General features: G+C 30.0%; 2 protein-coding genes across 4 annotated transcripts in view; one reads left to right on the top strand and one right to left on the bottom strand.

Moving 5' to 3' along the window:
• Window positions 1-10685: 10685 nt before the first annotated feature.
• Window positions 10686-11459, bottom strand: TfIIA-S (general transcription factor IIA subunit 2). Its single transcript, XM_075289567.1, has 2 exons — window positions 11302-11459; window positions 10686-11224 (listed from the first exon to the last, which is right to left on the bottom strand). Exons 1-2 carry the CDS (start codon window positions 11371-11373, stop codon window positions 10973-10975), a joined length of 324 nt encoding a protein of 107 aa, XP_075145682.1. The 5' UTR covers window positions 11374-11459; the 3' UTR covers window positions 10686-10972.
• A 3648-nt stretch (window positions 11460-15107) lies between these two features.
• The window catches only part of Pli (E3 ubiquitin-protein ligase pellino), a 180714-nt gene continuing 170621 nt past the window's right edge, over window positions 15108-25200 (top strand). Inside the window, exons 1-2 of one of the 3 annotated variants that reach the window (XM_075289538.1) lie at window positions 15108-15264; window positions 20446-20743. In XM_075289538.1, coding sequence (XP_075145653.1) covers window positions 20733-20743 — 11 coding nt within the window. In that variant the 5' untranslated portion in view covers window positions 15108-15264; window positions 20446-20732. The remainder of the gene's footprint in view (window positions 15265-20445; window positions 20744-25200) is intronic. The other 2 variants (XM_075289547.1, XM_075289556.1) reach the window with 2 other exon arrangements.

The following is a 25200-nucleotide window of genomic DNA, read 5'->3' as shown; positions in this document are numbered from 1 at the left end:
AAAGATTCGTGTACTAAATTTAAATAAAATAGATTTTAATTTAAGATTATGAACTTTTTTCATTTTTTTTGTATATGTGCATGGTTATTATAGTTTGTTCTCCCTTGCTTTTGAAAAATAAAATTAAAAAAAAATAAAAAGTATAGCACTTTTTTTATTACATATCAATATGGGGAGGTATATATAACTCCGATCAGGTTTGAACTAAACATAGAAAAAGTGCTTGCCACTCAAAAAAAATTTTTGTTCAAAATTTCAAAAAATTGGCTGAGTAATATGGGATATAACCTCAAATCGGACGATTAGATATACGCGCGCTATTTATATACCTGACACGATCTCTTTGAAAATTGACAGAGATACTACTATTGACTAGAGCAAACGTTTTGTTCCCTTGAATTAATACCAGTTTGGGGGTCAAATACCCCACTGTGCGACGGGATACTTTGTACAAGTAGCTACCATTTATGTAGGTCGGATGGTATTGCAAATGAGCTATATCGGACCACATTTAGGTGTAGCCCACGATCCTCTTGGAGGAGACAATTTTATCACATCCGGTGGAAATTTGATACGTGGCCTGTAACAACGAGGCAAAAATTAGTCCAAAGCGATCCCCCAATTTTATTTCCTGCTATTTCTGGAGGTGAAAAATTCATTCGATCCAGTTGAAATGTGATACGTGGTGTTAGTAACTGGCCTCTAACAACGATGCAAAAGTGGCCCATATCGGTCAAAAAAATATATGTAGCCTCCATAAAAAGCAATTTCCATTATTTATTTATTATTTAATTTATTATAATTATAAATTATGTTACAATAAACTTATTTATACGGGCACTAGCAACTAGAGGCTATCGGCCTAAGCAATTTCCATATTTGATTTCCTGCGCTTCTGCAGGGGCATATTTCATACGATCCAATCGAAATTGGAAATTTTATGTTAACCGATCAAGAACTGATTTTGCTTTTATAGGTACTTCATCTACCTCCATGTAAATTAAGGCATGTTAAGAGGTTTTAAGATACTTTGTCTTTAGTAGAACTTTCTTCGTAATACATGGTGGATGGTCCATAAGACTCGGCCTGCCTGACATTATGGTCGTATTTACTTATTTGTATAGTGCTGTTAAATAAATAAACATAATTCTTTCTAAATAATTAATAATAAAATTAATAATAACAAAAATCTATAACTTTGCCTATGGTAGAATCTGTTCGAACCCACCAATGATCCTATACTCATTCTTTGTTGGCTGCCAAGCTATTAATTTGCTTATGTCTAGTTACTCCCAACTTTGTCCTTCTATAAGACATTCTCTGTAACATATAAAAGATCCGATACCCATTATACGTTCACTTCCAACAGAAGGGAACGCGGAATGACCTCACGTGTAGCTTAAGTTTACCTTTTGGCGCCCACATCACATAAATGTGTCGTAGGCCAGTGGATGAGTGTAGGACTACCAATAACGAGGACCCCGGTTCAAATCCCGACGGAGCAGAAAAATAAAAATACACTTGAGGTAAATATTAAAATCACAAAAATAAGATAAACTGTATAGGAAAAGTAAGTCAAATTAAATTCTAACGTAAAAGGTATGAGGGCAAATGTTCAGTTCATAGACAACCTTGCCTTCAAAATAGTTATTTTTACACGCTTTCTTTTATGCCTTCCTGTCCAGGCCTTTTTGAGGGCCTTCTTTGGAAGGCATGATTTTTGTACTTAGTATGAAGGCCTGATAACATGGCATCGACGACACCACCTCTAGAAGGCATACGAATAGAAGCGAGAGGCAAGGCCTTGGTCTCCAATCCAATCCAATGTTATTTTGAAATGAACACGTAATCCAGCGCCCAGGCCTTATAGCTACCCGAACAGCACTTCCATCATCGATTCCACGTCGCTTCCATTTCCCGCTGGGTTACTATTCGCTTTCAGTTTATCCAATGACATGGCTAATGCACTCTCATCTTAATATTGTATGTTTATCAATTTTGATATTTGATTGATAATACATACAACTCTTGTGATATATTTGTCTGAAACTCTAGCTTAGGCATTAATTTTTTCTATAATACCTGCCACTATTTACTATGTAAATATTTTGTTTCCTTTATAATTTTTAGCTTCGCATTTGTGTTTCTTGTTTGTTAGTTTTAACTTTTGCTTTCTGATACTCGACACATGTGAATTATTTGTTCTGTATTATTGGTTTCTCTCAAAAAGTACCGTTATATTTGCTTGTTCTTCTCCTTCATTTTTAGATAAGTTGCCGATTAGCTGTTTTTGTTATAATGAGTGAAGATAAAATTATATTTAAAATTATTAGGAAGTGGGGATTGGAGAACAAAAACAAATATTAATAATCGAAAATCGCTTTATTGTTTTTCAAAATATTCCCTTTTAAGATCTATACCCTTTTGTATTAGTTTGTACCAATTGTCGAAGCACTTTTGCCACTCTGATTGAGGTATCTCCACAACATGCATTCTGAATGCATCAACGGCTTCTTTAGGTTTCGAAAAATGTTGACCTTTCATTTTATTTTTTTTTACGTATGGGAATAAAAGGAAGTCATTCGGTGGCAAGTCGAATATGCCGGATGACTCATCAAATCGATGTTTTGAGTGCTCGAAGATGCAGTTGTTTGAGTCGACGTGTGAGAGCTTGCATTGTCGAGTGGTCTGACGGAGCTTCATGGTCAAAAATGGAATTAAGTTCATCGATGCACTTTTGTTGAGTTAATCCACGTCAAAAGATGTACGATGAATTTTCACGATTTAATTCCACTTTTGGGCGGGATGAAAAAAAAAAACGATAAACACTTTCCTTTCATTTTAGAAAAGAAAATAGTAAACAATTAAGAAGATTTATCAGCTTTAATATTAAGGAGATAAGTCACTCTACAAAAAATTCAAATTAAAACTTAAATTTAACTTAATCTAACTTAATTTATTTTATTCGTTAATAATGTAAAATAAAACAATAAATATAAATAATATATGACAGCTCAATTTACTTAGTAGAGTTGTCTATAAAGTGATATAATACCTCATTATTCGTTTTTAGCATACATCCCTATCGTCATACTAAGTGCACTTCACCCCAATAAACTTAAATCTTTCAATTAAAAGTTATTAATAGATCAAAAAAAAATATATATGTATATATATCAGAGTACTTTTTATATTAATTTCTAATCATCTTTGATATTGGCCACTACGGTATCTATTTAATATAAATTTCCAAATTATTCATCAAAGTCCATCACGCAAAATTCCGAGAGCTTATAGCTACTAATCAATCAGAATTGATATTGCCAACCAAATCCAAAGGAAAGTCCGATTAGCTATGATTATATTCTTGATAAGACTAAAGTTGTGGTAGTTCGAGGAGTTTCCACTATAGGTTATATAGGTCTTATAAATAGAATACCACAATTGATTTTCATGTTTACAATGTCGTCGGTCGTGTGCGCATTATTAGAGCACTTTTATGTATATACAGAAGTACTACAAACAGAACTTATCAAATGATTACAAATACAGTAAAAACTCTCAAGTTTAGACACCGGACACCACTTCTCACTTTTAAGAGAACAATTGTAGTGAGATGTATGAAATGTGAAACTCGTCCATATCACAGTTTACAGTTGTTATTGCTGTTAGGTGAGTATTTCATTTCATTTCATTTTCATTTATTTATTTTCGCATAATCTGTAAGCCTATTGTGGCCAAATCGATCATAAGCATCAATATGAGAGACCATAAGTACAATATTGAGATATTAATACTTAATAGACAAATAGATAACTTAATATTAAAGCTACAAATAAAAATTACAAGTTTATATAGATGAGAAAGAGAGAGAGATAATATGATTAAGTATTAGTGATGGAAATTTTGTGGTGGGACCTATTTCACATATACATAGGACCCTATGGGTTAATTCATTCGATTGCTCCCTACAACAAATTACATGAAATGTAAAACTCGTCTTTATGCTTCCATATCACTATCAAGTTTACTGTTGTTATTTTTGCTAGGTGAGTAATGGAATGGCCAAGAGAGAGTGAGGGAGAGAGAGTCATAATAAGATTAAGTATTAGTGAGAGGAATATTGTGTTGAAGTCGATATCAAAGCCGAAGTTTTACATATTTGAAACTTGTGTATGCCTGAGTAGGTTTAAATAAAATTAAATTAATTCAAATAATATAAATTAACCATATATTTATTTAAACCACATAAATATTGTTATTTTAAATGTAATTGAATTTCGCTATTTCATTATCAGTAACAGATATTTTCTGTGTACATGAGGATGTGTAAACATACACGTTTATTATCAATAGCAAAAATTTAATATCAGTGACTAACTGAGTTTTTTTTGTTTTTGGTTTTTATATCAAACAAGCTGCTATCTTCATCAAATATCAAAATAACTAAAAGCTTTGAAATATGAACCTACTTTTATCGGCAGTCGTTCATGTATTTATGAGTATATTATATTCAGGGTTGCAAAAACAAAACAAAAATAGGCTTATAATTTATATTTGTGAAAATGAATTATAAATACAGAAATTTTATGAGAGTATTAGAGAAATATAACATAGAAATATTATTTGCCAAACGAGATATACATATGTATTTTAAATGAAATAACTTTTAAAAAATTAATCCATGCTATAATTCAATAGAAACATTTTTATGCATATGCATGGGTATATAATTTGAAAAACATTTTCTCTATAAATAAAATAAAATTAAAAAAGAAAACAGTAACAAAATGTCTGTTCGCGTACTTTTCAAGTAAAAACTAGCAAGAGAGTAAGTGTGTATTTTACTCTCTTTGCTTAAAATTGCTGAGAAGTACGCGAACAGCATCCAGTAAATATTTGCACATTTATAATTTATGCTTCTAAAACATTGAAAACAAAAATCAAATTCTGTTTTTTTTTACTTCCAATTGTAGTTGCCGTACATGTACATTGTACTGGTGCTTTTTTTATCAACAATCAGCGGACAAAGTCATAGACATTATAACACATAGATGAGCCATGGGTTTCAAACTATGTTTGACAGTTCCGAATAGTAGAAATAAACGAGAAAAATAAGAGCACGCTTACGATCTCTTTTGTTTTCCTTTTTGTAGTTTGCCAATTTTACACAAAATTAGAACGTTTATGATGCACCAGAGGATTTATAAATAAATATATTAAAAGTTCATATTTGAACAAAAAATTGTGACCAAAACCGCGAACATACGAAATTTAATTTTGAGCAGAATTGCTCTTTACGAACAACACAAAAGCAAACGCGCGAAAATTAATGTTTGGGACTGACTCTTTACGAAAAAAAAACAAAACGAAATGTCAGAAAATTAATTTTTGGAACTGAAGGTCGTTATAATCGTTGTATCGCTCTTGAAGGGAACTATGTTGAATAATAAAAACGAATTGTGACAAAAAATATGTTTTTCTTTGTTAGACCGGGAACTTATCAGCCAAATGTTATAGGGGGGGGGGGGGGGGCTATAGCCCCCCCGGGTTAAAAATGTCGACCATAATGAGTCACTTTCGTCCAAGCGTGTGATCGTTTCATCTACTAACCCAGTGACCACTAATCAATTTCTTTGGGTGTAGCAACTCGTAGCGAAAATAAAGGAAAGCATCTATTTTTGATAGCAATGGTAAAAATATTGAATCATATTTCTTAAGAATATCTGTTGGTTATTCTTGAGAATATATGAACTTTTATCCCATCTACATTGTGACACATATTTAAAAGATATTTTTGTATAAGCACTATATAAATATATGCTCAGATTTTGTTTTTAATTTATTGATATATATATGTTAATTAAGACACGATTGTAATTCAAAAAGTGAATATCGAAGTCATTAATTGCATTCAAAACATTGAATTATTTTATGTCTGAATTTACGATGTGTTAATGATAATTTCTATTGACGTGTGGCCGAACATCGCAAATTTTGGGTGCAGGTTTTTAAGGTCTCAAGTGCGTCGACATTCATTGATATCATTGATTAACACTTCAGAAATATTTTTGAAATTAAAAACAAATAAAAAATTACAAATACTCGTGGTATCCTTTAGATTATCTATGAGCCATACCATTTTGTTTTTTTTTTTAGAGTCTCCAATTTGTATTGACACCGAAACCAATGGTAAAATTTAAATAAGCAAAAAATAATACTTAAATTGAAGTACACCCAAAGAAATTTTTTAGTAAACACAAATGGAAACTGTGCTAAAACATATACATGTGTGAGGAGGTACTACACATATTTTCTTTAGGAATACAAATTTCTATCGAATTTTCTATCGAAATAAAATTTTGTCGAATTTTTTTTTTGACAAAATTTTCTTTAGAAATATAATTTTGACAAAATTTTGTATAGGAATAAAATGTTGACACAATTTTCTAAAGAAATAAAATTTTGACAGAATTTTCTAAAGAAATAACATTTCGAAAATTTTTTCAATAGAACCAAGGTTAGGTTAGGTGGCAGCCTGATGTATCAGGCTCACTTAGACTATTCAGTTCATTGTGAACCACAGTGGTGAACTTCTCTCTTAACAGGTTGGCTGATAAGTCCCCGGTCTAACAAAGAAAAACACATTTTTTGTCCAAATTCGTTTTTATTATTCAACATAGTTCCCTTCAAGAGCGGTACAATGATTATAACGACCTTCCAATTTTTTGATACCATTTTGGTAGTACTCCTTCGGTTTTGCCTCAAAATAGGCCTCAGTTCCGGCGATCACCTCTTCATTGCAGCCAAATTTTTTCCCTGTGAGCATCCTTTTGAGGTCTGAGAACAAGAAAAAGTCGCCGGGGGCCAGATCTGTAGAATACGGTGTGTGGGGAAGCAATTCGAAGCCAATTCATGAATTTTTGCCATCGTTCTCAATGACTTGTGCCACGGTGCGTTGTCTTGGTGGAACAACACATTTTTCTTCTTCATATGGGGCCGTTTTCGCGATTCCGCGATTTCGACCTTCAAACGCTCTAATAACGCCATATAATAGTCACTGTTGATGGTTTTTCCCCTCTCAAGATAATCGATAAAAATTATTCCATGCGCATCCCAAACAACAGAGGCCATTACTTTGCCAGCGGACTTTTGAGTCTTTCCACGCTTCGGAGACGGTTCACCGGTCGTTGTCCACTCAGCCGACTGTCGATTGGACTCAGGAGTGTAGTGATGAAGCCATGTTTCATCCATTGTCACATATCGACGGAAAAACTCGCGTGTATTACGAGTTAACAGCTGCAAACACCGCTCAGAATCATCAACAGGTTGTAGTTTTTGGTCAAATGTGAGCTCACGCGGCACCCATTTTGCACAAAGCTTCCGCATATCCAAATATTGATGAATGATATGACCAACACGTTCCTTTGACATCTTTATGGCCTCTGCTATCTCGATCAACTTCATTTTACGGTCATTCAAAATCATTTTGTGGATTTTTTGATGTTTTCGTCGGTAACCACCTCTTTCGGGCGTCCACTGCGTTCACCGTCCTCCGTGCTCATTTCACTACGCTTGAATTTTGCATACCAATCAATTATTGTTGATTTCTATATATATATTTTTAAAAGTTTTAATTTTCGTGTTACTACCAAAGTCCATTGCGAGAAACTGAAAACTGGGGATTCGTTCATAACATATATGAAAAATATTCCAACTCAAAAATATGTTATAAACCCCAAAATTGTTGGGCTGTTTTTGGGGCAATTTTTCATTTTTGTTTTGGGACATTCTTCATTTGGGGCATTTTTCATTTGTTTTTACTCTGCTTTGGCTTTTAATGCCACCATTTGAATGAACGAACTAAAATTTACAGAACCGTTTTATTTCTGCTTAAAAAAAACTTTTATAATAAAACTGCAAAAACGTAAGAGACTTAATTAGGTCATTCTTTGGACTTTGGCATGAGAGATTTAGCCAGGTCCAGAACAAATTTTTCTGCTAACCACATTTTCTCGCAGATCAAGGGTTTCTATATGACCACATAGAAGTTTAATGTATAGAAACCTCTTGGTTCCTTCAATTAAAAAATACAAATGTTAAAAAATTGTAAATAATCTTCGCGTTCGGTCAGTTTTTTGTCTGTTCAAAAACAGCAGTTTGCTATTAAAAGCAGTCGTTTTTCTATGACGAATAGTAAAGATACTTTCAACCCTTCTATTTAGTAACTTGGTGTGGTACAACTTGTCAATAGGGAAGGCGTTTTTCCGATAAATTTTAACCGAGTAGGTTGCCACTAATGCCAAAAATAATCTACCAAAACAATAAGAAAATTTTACCAAAAATCTGCCATATTTAAAAAAAGATAGATTGTCAAAATTTTATTTCTATAGAAAATTTTGTCAAAATTTTATTTCTATAGAAAATTTTGTCAAAATTTTATTTCTATAGAAAATTTTGTCAAAATTTTATTTCTACAGAAAATTTTGTCAAAATTTTATTTCTATAAAAAATTTTGTCAAAATTTTATTTCTATAGAAAATTTTGTCAAAATTTTATTTCTATAGAAAATTTTGTCAAAATGTTATTCCTATAAAAAATTTTGTCAAAATGTTATTTCTATAGAAAATTTTGTCAAAATATTATTTCTATGGAAAATTTTGTCAAAATTTTATTTGTATAGAAAATTTTGCTAAAATTTTATTTCTATAGAAGATTTTGTCAAAATTTCTTATCAATCGAAAAGCTTTTTATTATTATTTCTATCGAAAATTTTGACAAAATTTGACAAGCATACTTTTCCTCTGTTGGTTAAGCTACAATTGTAGTTTAGTCAATGCATGGTTTTAAGCTGAGATCAAAAACAACAATAATGATTGAAGAGAAACCAACAATAACAAACAAAACGAATGAAGATAGAGAAAGCACGCTCAAAAACATACCCAGCCAACTACATTCAAATCGATGATTTGAGTTTGGCAAAGGAAAAGAGATATGCTTGCAAATTTGTTTAGGCAGTAGCCGACTATCAAACCTTTTTTCGGAAGGTTCAAGTGTAGTTCACTTTGGGTTGAGTGATTTACCCGAATTTATTCTGATAATTGGTTGATAGTTTTGCTGCAAGTAGAGGATGCTGATGAGGAATGTGGTAATTCCAAAACAGCTGTACATCCAACCATCATGCAGTCTATAGGGCTTTGCCCAAATAAATTTGACAAGCATACTTTTCCTCTGTTAGCTTAGTCAATGCATGGTTTTAAGCTGAGATCAAAAACAACAAAATTTTATTTCTATAGAAAATTTTTTCAAAATTTTATTTCTATCGAAAATTTTATCGAAATTTTATTTCTATAGAATATTTTGTCAGAATTTTATTTGTATAGAAAATTTTGTTAAAATTTTATTTCTATAGATTTTACTTCTACAGTAAATTTTGTCAAAATTTTATTTCTATAGAAAATTTTATCAAAATTTTATTTCTTTAAAAAATTTTGCCAAAAAATTATTTCTATAGAAAATTTTGTCAAAATTTTATTTCTATAGAAAATTTTGTCAAAATTTTATTTCTATAGAAAAATTTGTCAAAATTTTATTTCTATAGAAAATTTTGTCATTTTTATTTCTATAGAAAATTAATGAAAGTGAATTTTTGTCAAAATTTGATTTCTATTGAAAATTTTGTCAAAATTTCATTTCCATTCTTTTTGTTTTATTATTGTTTGTTTTGTTCTTTAAGCATTGTTGTTGTTTTTTATTGCAGCTTAAAACCATACATTGACTAAACTGCAAGTGTAGCTTAACCAACAGAGGAAAAGAATGTCAAAATTTTATTTGTATAGAAAATTTTATTTCTATAGAAAATTTTGTCAAAATTTCATATCAATCGAATAGCCTTTTTTTATTTTTCTATCGAAAATTTTGTCAAAATTTTATTTCTATAGAAAATTTTGCTAAAATTTTATTTCTATAGAAAATTTTGTCAAAATTTTATTCCTATAGAAAATTTTATTTCTATACAAATTTTTTTTCAAAATTTTATTTCTATACAAAATTTTTTCAAAATTTTATTTTTATAGAAAATTTTGTCAAAATTTTATTTCTATAGCAAATTTAGCAAAAATTTTATTTCTATAGAAAATTTTGTCAAAATGTTATTTCTATGGAAAATTTTGTCAAAATTTTATTTCCCGGAATTTCTTATGGTATTATATTAATCTTGCAAGGTCAAACGAATCGGTTTGATTTTTATAAAGCTCATTAAAAAAAAATCCAGGCAATTTTCTATGTTATCTTCTTTAGATATTGAGGATAATAAATGATGTTTACTTACTTCTTACCCGATGTTATTAAATTTTGATACAAAAATCGCCACAATTGGTATAGACTTTTATAAATAACTCATATAACTCGCCAGACTTTCACAGTAGACATTTCCTAGTAAATCTCCTGGCAAGTGTCAACGATTGTAATAAACAATATTGATTGAGGTTGGTTTCGCTCGTCATATCGTAACTAGATTGGTTTCAAAGTTATTCCCATCATTTGGTGGTTTCCGCCAAAACATCAGAATATTGTGTGGTGGATTACACATAGTTGTTTTAAATCTGCTTGACTTTGTATAATATAAGTGAATGAGGCACCACATCATTAACTTAGTTTGGAAAATATTCTATAAACATATAAAATTTGCCATTTAAATTAAATTTATTTTTAGAAAAGAACTTAAACTACGTTGTAGTAATTAATCTGTTATAGTGTGTATTTTTTTTATATATATAGATGCCGTTGTCCATGTCCGAGCCGTATATATATATGAAACCAATTTTGCGGTAACTGTAATATCATCCAAGCATTTACATTAATATACGAGTCCCAATATTGGTTGCAACTATGAACTAATAAAGTTTGAATTATGCCATACAAATTGAGATAATTATTCAAATTAGCATAGGTAAAGATGAATTTGGCACCTCTAATTGAATTCTCCACTCTTTCCATCGCATGCGACTATTTTCACTTTATCAACTTTGGCAAATTCATGAACTTCTCGGAATTCCACCTCATTTAACATCAGTGTCCAAACATTGTCACAAAAGCGGTAGGTATTTAGTTTATTTGCCTTAAATGTTACTCGAGCCTTAACACGCTGGCTCAACGCATTATTAATACACTTATCGAATTGCAGCAGGACCTTAAATGCCAGACCAGGAGTAATTTGTCCATACTACAAGGAAAGTGAGAAAGCGGAGAAAAAAACTTTAGCTCTATACCATCGATGGGGAAATCCATACTCAAAATTACCTGTATTAATTCATCCAGACTTTCTTGCAATGTATTACCCAAGGTAGTGTTGCGATATAATTGATATGACATGATTTATTAATCGATGCAAAATATGTTTTTCCTTTATTATGGAAAACAAGAGAAATGCAATCTGTCAAACAGTGGAGTTGCCATTAGCTTTTATGCCGCTTAATTGATCTATTACAAATTGTTGTAATAGATTTATTCATAGTTGGTAATGGAGTTGCCAAACTATCACATGGGTCCTTCACATTAATAGATTCGTTAGCCATTGGGTCGCATTTTCAACCAACTGAAAGAAAACGTATCTGTTATGCGCTTTACAGACTATCAGTTATGCCGGACGACAGTGCTCGTGTCGAACATATCCCATATATTGTGCACACTATAAGTTAAGTCCGAAGGCATAATCGATACTACTGCATGTTTATGGGATCGATAACACATTTACCGATTATTTAGTCATCGCCGACAATTCGTATCTGTAAAATTCTTTATAAACACAGACATTCCGTCGGGAAAAACGTATAGTCTGGAAGACGCATTGGACTCTATCCATAGAAAGACGTCTCAAACCCCAGCAGAGGGCCGGTCATCTTTACTCCAATTTTCAAAGGTCGATATCTCGATTTTCACTTTGAAATTTCATTAATTTCATGAAAAATTGCTGCTAGAATTACCAAATAACCCCTGAAGATACCGATTTTCAATGGTCGATATTTCGAAAACTAGGATTTTCCGACAATATTTCTACCTTACATTTTCTCTTTGAAAAGCCTTCTCCTATCCCCAAATTTTTGTTTGAGTTTTGTGAACAACTTTTTCAAAAGTAGATTTGATACATTGGTCACACTATACGTTATGCTCGAAGACATAATCGATACTGCATCTTGTTAACTCGTTTATCGATATTTTACTTAACTCCGACAATTCTTAGCGTTCGGCCACACTGCAAGATTGTGAAACGCCAAGCGCAACCAGCTTGTTATATTTTAATTAAATAAAAACGAAAATAAAGTTCTGAAAACATATATTATACGCTTAAAATTGTGAAAGGTATATTGGTGAACAATTTGGTGATTTTCCAAATGGAATAAAGTGATTGTTTTTCAGATATTTTACAGACACGCTGCCTCCATGGAATAAAAACACTGGTTGATAGACGCAGCAACATGTAAAGCGCTTTACAGATTATCAGTTATTCCGGACGGAATGTCGGTGTTTATAAAGAATCTTTCAGTGTGTCGGATCGATACGACTTGTCGGCGATGACTAAATAATCGGTAAATGTGTTATCGATCCCATAAACATGCAGCAGTATCGATTATGCCTTCGGACTTAACTTATAATGTGCACAATATATGGGATATGTTCGACACGAGCACTGTCGTCCGGAATAACTGATAGTCTGTAAAGCGCATAACTCGCTACTTGTAACTCAACATCATCATTAATGCCAAAAATTATGTTAAATGTAACCCTGCCAACATTTTTTGAATTTGGGGGCGCTTCTGAGAATCCCCAGTACGTTGAAAACAATCATATACGACATCAAAAACTCGTCGGAAAAGCGCCGTCACTATTGAGAAATTGTACCACGCCAAGTTACTACAAAAAGGTTTCGCATGAGTGCAATTATTAGGTGCCTTTATAGATCAATTTAGAACGACGCCAATAAGAGACCCTCCAAACAATCAGAAAAAGCACATTTTAAGATAGTGGTAAAAGAATCATTGTGGTCGAGTAAAACACGTTTGTTTAGATATTTAATAATTTGATTAATTATTTACAAATTCTTAAAAATATAACATTTATACCACTATCACATCACATTTAACATAATTTTTTGCATTAATGATGAGGTAGAGTTACAAGTAGCGAGTTACATGTTGCAGCGTCTATCAGCCAGTGTTTTTATGTCTGTAAAATATTTGAAAAACAATCACTTTATTCCATTTGGAAAATCAAAAATTGTTCACCAATATACCTTTCACAATTTTAAGCGTAAAATCTATGTTTTCGGAACTTTATTTTCGTTTTTATTTAAATAAAATATAACAAGCTGGTTGCGCTTGGCGTTTCATAAAAAATAAAATGGCTTTTGTAAAAGTAGTGATGGCAAAATACATGTATGAAGTACATTTTGTACTTTATGATATGCTGCCCCCCATCACAGTAGGATGGTTGTAGTGACATTTACGAGTCTGTGGTAGCGATGAAGATGAAATGGAACTTTGAAATGCTGGCAGGGTAATGTGATAGTGGTATAAATGTTATATTTTTAAGAATTTGTAAATGTTTAATCAAATTAATAAATATCTAAACAAACGTGTTTTACTCGACCACAATGATTCTTTTACAACTATCTTAAAATGCACTTTTTCTGATTGTTTGGAGGGTCCCTTATTGGCGTCGTTCTAAATTGATCTATAAAGGCACCTAATAATTGCACTCATGCGAAACATTTTTGTAGTAACTTGGCGTGGTACAACTTCTCAATAGTGACGGCGCTTTTCCGACGAGTTTTTGATGTCGTATATGATTGTTTTCGACGTAGTGGGGATTCTCAAAAGAGTCCCTAAATTCAAAAAATGTTGGCAGGGAACTTATATTGTGTCCAATGTGTGGGATTTTCGTCTTCCAGACATTAAGTTTTTCCGGACGGAATGTCTGTGTTTGAAAAGAATCTTACAATGTGTCGGATCGATACGACTTGTCGGCGATGACTAAATAATCAGTTAAAGTGTTATCGATCCCATAAACATGCAGCAGTATCGATTATGCCTTCGGATTTAACTTATAATCTGGCCAATGTATGGGATATGTTCGACACGAGCACTGTCGTCCGGATACAGTTATAGTCTGCACTGCGCATAAAGTGGGCTAATACGCTTTACAAATTATCAGTTATTCCGGACGACAGTGCTCGTGTCGAACATATCCCATATATTGTGCACATTATAAGTTAAGTCCGAAGGCATAATCAATACTGCTGCATGTTTATGGGATCGATAACACATTTACCGATTATTTAGTCATCACCGACAAGTCGTATCGATCCGACACACTGTAAGATTCTTTACCAACACCGACATTACGTCCGTAATAACTGATAGTCTGTAAAGCGTATAACGCGACGTTATGGAGTTTTTATATGTCTTAAAAATATATTATATTTAGGACGAAATCCACTATACATGGTAATAGAAACTTTAGGGGCACGTAATGCGCCGTTTAGATTTTAATTTTTGTCCGGACTACAGTGCTCGTGTCGAACATATACCAGATATTGGCCACATCATAAGTTAAGTCCGAAGGAATGCTGCATGTTTATGGGATCGATAACACATTTACTGATTATTAAGTCATCGCCGACAATTCGTATCGATTGGTCGCACTGTAAGATTCTTTACAAACACTGACATTCCGTCCGGAAAAAAAATTATAATTTGGACGACGCTTAACTCCGATTATAGTCCTTTGCGACAAAACGAGACCTTACATTTTGTGTTTAGAATCGAAAAGTCTATACGCTGGCCAAAAATTAGACCAATCGGACAACTTGTACTAAAGTAGATTTATGCCTCCATCTCAAATTGAATGAACAGTGAAATTTCACGTAAGCGATAAGAGATAAAAATTCGTGTGAACGTATATATTTCTTTTAGTGTAAACAACCCTTGCGTTTCTTACATTCGAAGCCAGAGTTGCATTATCTTCTCTCTGACACTCACTTGAACCGATTACTTCTGCTCAGCGTACAGGGATGTTAGCCTTTATTTGACATACCGAAACAATTATAATCGAAGTCTCTCCAAGCAAGCAGAATTCGTGTGCAGTTAATTTTTTCTGTCCTAATCGCAGACACACTATGTGCAAGACGTCGAAACAATTCGTGTTGTAGAAAAAATAAAGTTAAACAAAAAGAATAATTGAATAGATTAAAGGTGCATGAAAAATGTAAAGTATTTACACAAAAAAGTTTATAACCTAACGTAGTAAACTAAAGTGGCTCCAATAATTGGTGTTGAAAAATTCTATTTTTCCTCTCCTACATGGATGGAGTTATGAGTAGTTATTGCTGCTAATGTTGGAAGGGCGAAACTTGTTTTTTTTTTTAGAAATAACACAAAAATACAAAAACGAAGTCGAAGTTCTCGATATGCAAGAAAAAACATAAAATCGATTTTAAAAAATATAAATTGAGTTTTCCAAGAAAAATTTTGAAAAAAAATATATATATATTGAAAGCTTTGTAATACTAAAAGTGTTTGTTGTTGGTTGTTATTAAAAATAAGTGTAATTCAATTAAGAATATATGTATAAATCAAAAGAATTGCAAAATAAAGCTGAACGATTATAAATGCATGTAAATGGCTGGCAAAATAATGCAAGAAAACAAAAGTTACGTTGAAACGCATATGATGATGTATAAAAGAAATGATGTATACAAGAATTTCAAAAGGCTGCAAAAATAATGCAATTAGCACGGCGCGTTTTGTGTTAAACAATGACATTTAAAAATGTGAAATAAATCATTTGGCCTTTGGTGTTCTTTTTGTGGTTTGGTGCTTTTCTCTCCATCATCATATCAATGAGTTCAAAATACATAAAAAGGAAAAATTGGAACGCAAATTTGGATTTCCCCCCTCAAAGGCATACACACCAACAACAACAGCAAAACATCGCCACCACCATCTTCATTGCTCGTCGTCATCCTCATACTTGTACACATCCACACGCGCATATGCACTGTCATGTTTTTCTTTCTTTTCATGAAGTTCATTGTTTTTGTTGTTGCTGTGTGTGGTGTTTTTCGTTGATGGGTGGGAAGGGTGAGGGTTTTTATGAGTGTTAAGTGTGTGCGCTTTAACGTATCATTGGCGGGGGCGGGTATGTTTTGGATTGTTCATTGGTTTTGCTTTGCTTGATTAAGCCACCACATTAAATTTCATATGATGAGCAAATACACTCTTGCCTCGGAGAGGCAGATACACACACACATACACGCATGCACAATAAAACACCAAATACTCCTGCTTGGAACTCCATGCACAAACATACGGACTGACATACCAGGCTTCTTAATAAATGTAAACATCGACATATTTGCAAAAAGAAAAACACAACCTCACAGAGGCCATCAGCATAAAAACAAAAAAAAAAAATACCTCTCTCATTTTCATCCTACCATCATCATCATCATCATACCAAGTAAAGCAATTTCAATTTCCTTTGTTTGATCATCATATGCATCATATTATGAGTTCTATCCAAAATTCAATTTTATCCGATGTTCTAACTCTTATTGTTGGCCTGGCCATTTGTTAAAACTTTCCAATTGGGCCGACACTGTCGCCACAGATCCGATCCATTTTTGTGTTCACTGTCGCCACCATTGGTCGTTGCCATCGCAGTTGTTGTTGTTGTTGTCCTGTTATATTTTGGGAATTTTGAAATATTCTTAAAACGCAAAGAAGAGAAGGGTGCAGTAGAAGCGAAATAACACACACACACCCGCAGCAATAATGAAACTTCAAAAACCAATTTATCTTCTACACATCTTAGTATTCTTAAGCAGGGTTGCCAATGTATAGTTTGCACTTGGAATGGAATGAAACTCCAATAAAATTCAAGAAATAAGGAAAAATTCACTTCAATGGACTTCATAAGGGATTCCAAAATGCTGTACTCCGTAATTTTGCCGGAATTATCAAGGGCTTCACAGTGGTTCAATTGCTAGCATGCACGGTTGCCAAAGTTTGGTAGATTTGTAGAATTCCTGATGTTTTGATAGATTTTGCAAAACATTCCTCTCCACCTAAGAGGTACTGCAGAAATTTTGTATACACACATAAAAAAATGTGTCTGATTCAATCACGAAATTAATTGATCCAATTAATATTTTAATTGAAATGTCTACAATCACAGAAATTATAGTATCAATTAAAAAATTAATTGACAGTCAATTAGAAAATTAATTGATACTATTAATTTGTGTGATTGATTTTTGATTCAATTAAAAACTTTGTTGATTCAATTAAATTTTTGATTGAATATTTTGTAAAACTCAAGATTTTAATTGAAAAAATGTTCGTGAAATTTTTTTCTGTGTAGGAATAAAATTTTGGCAAAGTTTTCTATAGGAATAAAATATTGGCAAAATTTTCTATAAGAATAAAATTATGACATAATATTTTTTAACATAAAATCTTAAAAAATTTTTCTGTAATAACACAATTTTGGCAAATTTTTCTATAGGAATAAAATGTTGACAACCTTTTTTTCTAGGAGTAAAATGTTGACAAAATCTGCTATAGAAAGTAATGCAAACAAAATATAGAAAAAAAAAAATTGAAAAAATTTTCTATATCCAATTTTGACAAAATTTTTAATAGAAAACAAATTTGACAAAATTTTCTATAGAAAAAAATTTTGATAAAATTTTCTATAGAAAAAATTTTGAAACATTTTTCAATAGAAAAAAATTTTGACGAAGTTCTTCTGTAATAAAAGTTGTCTGTAGAAAAAAATTTGACTAAATTTTGATAATATGTTGGTAAAGTTCTCTATAAAAAAATGTTGACAAAATTATCCTTAGAAATAAAATTTTGCAAAATTTTCTTTAGAAATAAAATTTTGACAAAATTTTCTTTAGAAATAAAATTTTGACAAAATTTTCCATAGAAATAACATTTTCACAAAATTATCTATAGAACTTAGAAACTGCAAAAAGGAATTATTTAGTTATTATTATTTATTCACTTTTGACCAAATTTAATCTCAGTTTCGACAAAATTTTCTTCAAATTTTGGTAGATTATTTTTTGGATCGAGTGGCAACAGTGTTAGCATGCCCGCCTTAGGTGCAAAGGGCCAAGGTTTAATCTCAGTTTCGACCAAACACAAAAATGTTTTTCAGCGGTGGATTATTCCCTCTGAGACATTTCTAAATGGCAAAGCTTATCTATGTGGTTTCGCCGCAGTGTGGAACAGTGTATTGGGGATTTTTTCCCCAAATCGGGGATATTTTTTCGTGGATGGGGACAAAATTTTTGATTTGGGGACTTGGGAATTTGGTGGGGAATTTCCACAAATTTGGGGATTTTTGTGGGGAATTTTCGATATTTGTTCAGTATACGAGTAATTATCACAGTAAGAACTATGGTTTATATGAAATTCTTTATATGCTTAAAAAAAATGCTTAAAGAAGTACAGAGATTCTCAAAAAAATAAAAAAACTTTCCTCCTCTTTATTCCAAGGAATTTATTTGGGTTCCCCAAGAGCTTCTTTATAATTTACTCTTTTTCCTAAGAAATTTTTTACTATTGTGAAATTATTTCGTAAGGACTCATATGCGTACATCACTGATTTTGAACATGTATCCCATATCCCACACATACAGAGTAGAGTTCATATCGGGACAGCAACGCATTTTGATCGATAAGTCAATTTTATTTCTTGACTATATGTTGACCGAACTCCCATTTTTATTTCTCGAGCGAGGATTTGCATAAGATTACTCGATGACTCTTTATACCAATAATTAACTCTGATGGGGCTGGTATCGGATGATATTTTGAGCACCCGTCTCCTGGTTTTGTGTTTTGAAATCTTCATTCAATTGCACATTTTTATTTTATTTAAAAAGTTTTTTTTTTTTTAATTTTGTACGGATTTTCTACAGCAGAGTCTATTCGTTTACTTTTTTTTCAAAAAACTTGCCAACAATTTCTTGGGGATTTTTATGGGGAATTTTAAATTAAATTGGGGATTTTTTAAAGATAAAAGCGATCCATTTTGGGGACAAAAGCCCGGAAAATACTGGCAACACTGGTGTGGAACGCCGTTAGGACTCGGCTATAAAAAGTAGGTTCTTTTGACATTGAGCTAGACGTGGAATCTTGCAGCACTCATTGATAAAACTGAGATGTCACCACAATGTACTAAATGAGCTTTCAATGATGTGCAGCCACTTTACCTAACTTAAGGAAATTTCTCATAGTTAAAATGTTTGTCGTGAATTTCACAACCAAGATGACGTCATTATAAAAAAAAGAAAAAAATCACAAATTCCAAAAATGGTCACTTTTCCAAACCGTGTTTATAGATTATTCATGATCTTTGAAACTTTAGCGCAATGAAAGTGAAAAAAAAAATTATCAAGTAGTGGAAATTAACGATAAAAATTTTTCAGAAAAAAATTAAATCCATCAAAAATATCTTCAAATTGTTTTTTTTTTTACTTACAGTTAACGAGCAGTAAATTTGCCATTAGTTCTGCCTATAAAATCATAGACCAATTAGGAAATTAACGATAAAAATTTTTCAGAAAAAAATTAAATCCATCAAAAATATCTTCAAATTGTTTTTTTTTTTACTTACATTTAAAGAACAGTAAATTTTCCATTAGTCAAATTTATAGGTCTATTTATCCAAAATTTTAGGAAACCGAAAATTTAGTATTTTTGTTTTTGAAAAAAAAAAAATATAAACAATAGAATTTTTGCAAAATATGCAAGAACTGACAAAGTCTACGTTATAAAAAATCACAAAAACCCGATTTTTTAATTTTAATTTTGAAAAAGTTAAAAATATTTTGGTTACAAATATCGTTTACTTACACAAGCATCCGTGTCCATTTGTCGATACTGTGAATCAGTAAATTTAATGAGTACATGGCAACTCTGCTGATCCGCTATGTGTGTTTTTGATGTTTTTTGGATGTTTGTTGTTTTTATCTGTCTCCTCACAAACATCATTTACCCGCCCCCTTGTGATGGATTGCTGCAAGAACAGTAAAATAGGAAAGATAAAATATTAGATCTCTACTCTAAGCACACACACACACACACACAACAACAACAAAAATAACTTCTATCAATATTGTGTTTGTCCATTGTATGTTGCTGGTGATTACGGTGATGATGATGATGATGAAAAGAACAAACAACTCAAGCCCCCCACCACACTGCTGCCATAGAGAGGAAGACAAAGAAATCGTTTTTCCTAGACAAGTGAAAAGTGTAAATTAAAAAAAAAATCACCACCACCATGGGCCTCTACATAGTAGAGTGTAAAGTAGATCACTTCTAAAAATCTTTTGTCTTTTATTTTTTGTTTTGTTTGTTGTTTTTGTAGCAGCAGCTTCTGGCGTTCTAATCATATGAACAAAGAAGTTTCGTCGAATACTTTTGAAGAGTATCACAAGTGTAGTATCGTATACCAAAACGAAAATTCAAAGAAAACTCTTTCGAAAATCACAAAAACCGTCGTCGTCGTCGCCGTTGTCATCGTGTTCATCATCATTGCTATTCTAATTAAGCAAAATTAATTTCCGTCGCATAAAAATATTTTCAAAACTGGATTATAATAAATCCGACGATATTGGATCTCTACAGGAAAACAATTCGGGCATAACCAACAAAATGGTTAAACGGTAAGTATTTTATTTAACAACATAATGTTTAATAAATTACATGGGTAATACAATAATGAAACAGGTTTCTCCAGGTAATAGCGATTAAATTGTTATTATTTTAATATCACTGCTTGGCCATCAAATGGAGGTTATCTGTGAGTTTTTGATCTGACATTGATCACAAAGGACAGAAATATAATAAGACTAAAAAAGGAGGAATTATACAAAATTTTGTTAAAATTTTATTTCTATAGAAAAATTTGTCAAAATATTATTTCTATAAAAAATGTTGTCAAATTTTTATTTCTACAAAAAAGTTTGTAAAATTTTATGAAATTTTATTTCTATAGAAAAATTTTCTCAAAATTTCATTTCTATAGAAAATTTTTGCAAAATTTTATTTCTATAGAAAATTTTGTCAACATTTTATTTCTATAGAAAAATTTTGACAAAAATTTATTTTTATACAACATTTTCTCAAAATTTTATTTCTTTAGAAAATTTTTTCACAATTTTATTCTATAGTAAAATTTTGTCAAAATTTTATTTATATAGCAAATTGTGGCAAGATTTTATTTCAATAGAAAAATTTGCCAAAATTTTATTTCTATAGAAAATTGTGGCTAAATTTTATTTCTTTAAAAAAATGTTCTCAAATTTTTATTTCTATAGAAAATTTTGTCAGAACTTTATTTATATAGAAAATTTTGTCAAAATTTTATTTCTAGAAAAAATTTTATCAAAATTTTATTTCTATAGAAAATATTGTCAAAATTTTATTTCCATGGAAAATTTTGTCAAAATTTTATTTCTATAGAAAATTTTGTCAAAATTATATTTCTATAGAAAATTCCGTCAAAATTTTATTTCTATAAAAAATTTTGTCAAAATTTGTTTCTTTAAAAAAATGTTGTTAAAATTTTATTTCAATAGAAAATTTTCGAAAAAATTTTATTTCTATAGAAAATTTTGTCAAAATTTTATTTCTATAGAAGATTTTGTCAACATTTTATTATAGAAAATTTTGTCAAAATTTTATTATAGAAAATTTTGTCAAAATTTTATTATAGAAAATTTTGTCAAAATTTTATTATAGAAAATTTTGTCAAAATTTTATTATAGAAAATTTTGTCAAAATTTTATTTCTATAGAAAATTTTGTCAAAATGTTATCTCTATAGAAAATTTTGTCAATATTTTATTTCTATAACAAATTTTGTCAAAATTTGTTTTCTCTAGAAAATTTTGTGAAAATTTGAAAGAAATAAAATAATATTTCTATTGAAAATTTTGTCAAAATTTTATTTCTATAGAAAATTTTGTCAAAATTTTATTTCTATAGAAAATTTTCGCAAATTTTATTTCTTTAGAAAATTTTGTCAAAATTTTATTTCTTTAGAAAATTTTGTCAAAATTTTATTTCTATAGAATTTTTTTCTCAAAATTTTATTTCTATAGAAAATTTTTGACAAAATTTTATTTCTATAGAAAATTTTTGACAAAATTTTATTTCTATAGAAAAATTTCTCAAAAATGTATTTCTATATATTTTGTAAAAATTTTATTTCTCTAAAATATGGTGTCAATATTTTATTATTTTTTTTTCTCAAAATTTATGTCTATAGAAAAATTTCTCAAAATTTTATTTTTATACAAAATTTTCTCAAAATTTTATGTTTATACAAAACTTTCTCTCTTTAGAAAATTGTCTCACAATTTTATTCTATAGTAAAAATTTGTCAAAATTTTATTTCTGTAGAAAATTGTGGCAAAATTTTATTTCTATAGAAAGTTTTGTCAACATTTTTTACTATAGAAAACTTTCTCCAAATATAATTCCTATAGAAAAATTTCTCAAAATTTAATTCCTATAGAAAGCTTTGTCAAAATTTTAGTTCTATAGAAACATTTGTCAACATTTTTTTTCCATTGAAAATTTTGTCAAAATTTTATTTTTATAGAAAAATTTTGTCAAATTTTTTTTTTCTATAGAAAATTTTGTTAAAATTTTATTTCTATAGAAAATTTTGTCAAAATTTTATTTCTATAGAAAATTTTCTTTAAATTTTATTATAGAAAATTTTGTCAAAATTTTATTTCTATAGAAAATGTTGTCAAAATTTTATCTCTATAGAAAATTTTGTCAATATTTTATTTCTATAGAAAATTTTGTCAAAATTTGGTTTCTCTAGAAAATTTTGTGAAAATTCTATTTCTCTAAAAAATGTTGTCAAAATTTTATCTCTATAGTAAATTTTAAAAATTTCATTTCAATAGAAAATTTTCTCAAAATTTTATTTCTATAAAAATTTTGTCAAAATTTTATTTCTATAGAAAATTTTCTCACAATTTTATTCTATAGAAAATTTTGTCAAAATTTTATTTCTATATAAAATTTTGTCAAAATGTTATCTCTATAGAAAATTTTGTCAATATTTTATTTCTATAAAAAATTTTGTCAAAATTTGTTTTCTCTAGAAAATTTTGTGAAAACTCTATTTCTCTAAAAAATGTTGTCAAAATTTTATCTCTGTAGAATATTTTCTCAAAATTTCATTTCCATAGAAAATTTTGTCAAAATTTATTTTCATAGAAAATTTTGTCAAAATTATATTTGTATAGAAAATTTTGTCAAAATTTTATTTCCATAGAAATTTTTCTCAAAATTTGTTTTGCTCTATAAAATTTTGTCAAAATTCTATGTATTTAAGAAATGTTGTCAAAATTTTATTTCTAAAGAAAATTATCACAAAATTTTATTTCTATAGAAAATTTTCACAAAATTTTATTTCTATAGAAAATTTTCACAAAATTTTATTTCGTTTTGTTTGTTATTATTTGGCTTCTCTTCAATCGTTATTGTTGTTGTTGACCTCAGCTTAAAGCCATGCATTGACTAAACTACAAGTGTAGCTTAACCAACAGAGGAAAAGTATGCTTGTCAAATTTATTTGGGCAAAGCCCTATAGACTACTTGCAGCAAAACTATCAACCAATTATCAGAATAAATTCGGGTAATTCACACAACCCAAAGTGAACTACACTTGAACCTCCCGAAAAAGGGTTCGATAGTCGGCTACTGCCTAAACAAATTTGCCAGCATATCTCTTTTCCTTTGCCAAACTCGGGAGGTTCAAGTAGAGGATGCTGATGAGGAATGTGGTAATTCCGAAACAGCTGTACATCCAACCATCTTGCAGTCTATAGGGCTTTGCCCAAATAAATTTGACAAGCATACTTTTCCTCTGTTGGTTAAGCTACACTTGTAGTTTAGTCAATGCATGGCTTTAAGCTGAGGTCAAAAACAACAATAAAATTTTATTTCTATAGAAAATTTTTCTCAAAATTTTATTTTTATAGAAAATTTGCTCAAAAATTTATTTCTATATATTATGTAAAAATTTTATTTCTTTATGGGAGCCACCGTGGTGCAATGGTTAGCACGCCCGCCTTTCATACACAAGGTCGTGGGTTCGATTCCTGCTTCGACCGAACACGGTGTATTATCCTACCTCAGTAATGCTTGTGACATTTCTGAGGGTTACAAAGCTTCTCTAAGTGGTTTCACTGCAATGTGGAACGCCGTTCGGACTCGGCTATAAAAAGGAGGTCCCTTGTCATTGAGCTTAACATAGAATCGGGCAGCAGTCAGTGATAAGAGAGAAGTTCACCAATGTGGTATCACAATGGACTGAATAGACTAAGTGAGCCTGATATATCGGGCTGCCACCTAACCTAACCTAACCTTCTCTACAATATGGTGTCAATATTTTATTATTTTTTTTTTCAAAATTTTATTTCTATAGAAAATTTTCTCAAACTTTTTTTTTATACAAAATTTTGTCCAAGTTTTATTTCTATATAAAATTTTGTCCAAGTTTTATTTCTATAGAAAGTGTTATCAAAATTTTATTTCTATGGAAAATTTTATCAACATTTTATTTCTATGGAAAATTTTCTCAAAATTTTATTTCTATAGAAAATTTTGTCAAAATTTTGTTTCTATAGAAAATTTTGTCAAAATTTTATTTATATAGAAAATTTTGTCAAAATTTATATTTCTATACAAAATTTTGTCAAAATTTATATTTCTATAATAAAATTTTGCCAACATTTTAGTACTATAGAAAATTTTATTTCTATAGAAAATTTTGTGACAATTTTATTTTTATTTTTTATAGAAATTTTTCTCAAAATTTTACTTCTATACAAATTTTGCCAAAATTTTATTTCTATAAAAAATTTTCTCAAAATTTTATTTTTATAGAAAACCTTGTCAAATTTTTTTTCTATAGTAAATTTTATCAAAAATTTATTCCTATAGAAAATTGTATCAACATTTTATTTCTATAGAAAAATTGTGTCAAAATTTGGTTTTTCTATAAAATTTTGTCAAAATTCTATTTCTTTAGTAAGTTGTTAAAATTTTATTTCTATAGAAAGTTTTGTCAAAATTTTATTTGTATAGAAAATTTT

This window comes from Haematobia irritans, chromosome 1 (genome assembly GCF_050003625.1).
Source record: "Haematobia irritans isolate KBUSLIRL chromosome 1, ASM5000362v1, whole genome shotgun sequence".
In the NCBI taxonomy this organism is placed as follows: Eukaryota; Metazoa; Arthropoda; class Insecta; order Diptera; family Muscidae; genus Haematobia; species Haematobia irritans.
The sequence above is the reverse complement of the archived record's forward strand: the minus strand, read 5'-3'. Positions and strand labels throughout refer to the sequence as shown.

Excerpts from the sequence above, each read along its gene's own strand:
- TfIIA-S (XM_075289567.1), bottom strand. The coding sequence starts at position 11,373 with ATGTCATATCAATTATATCGCAACACTACCTTGGGTAATACATTGCAA. Across the intron at positions 11,225-11,301 it reads GTCTGGATGAATTAATACAG|TATGGACAAATTACTCCTGG; the intron begins GTAATTTTGAGT and ends CTTTCCTTGTAG.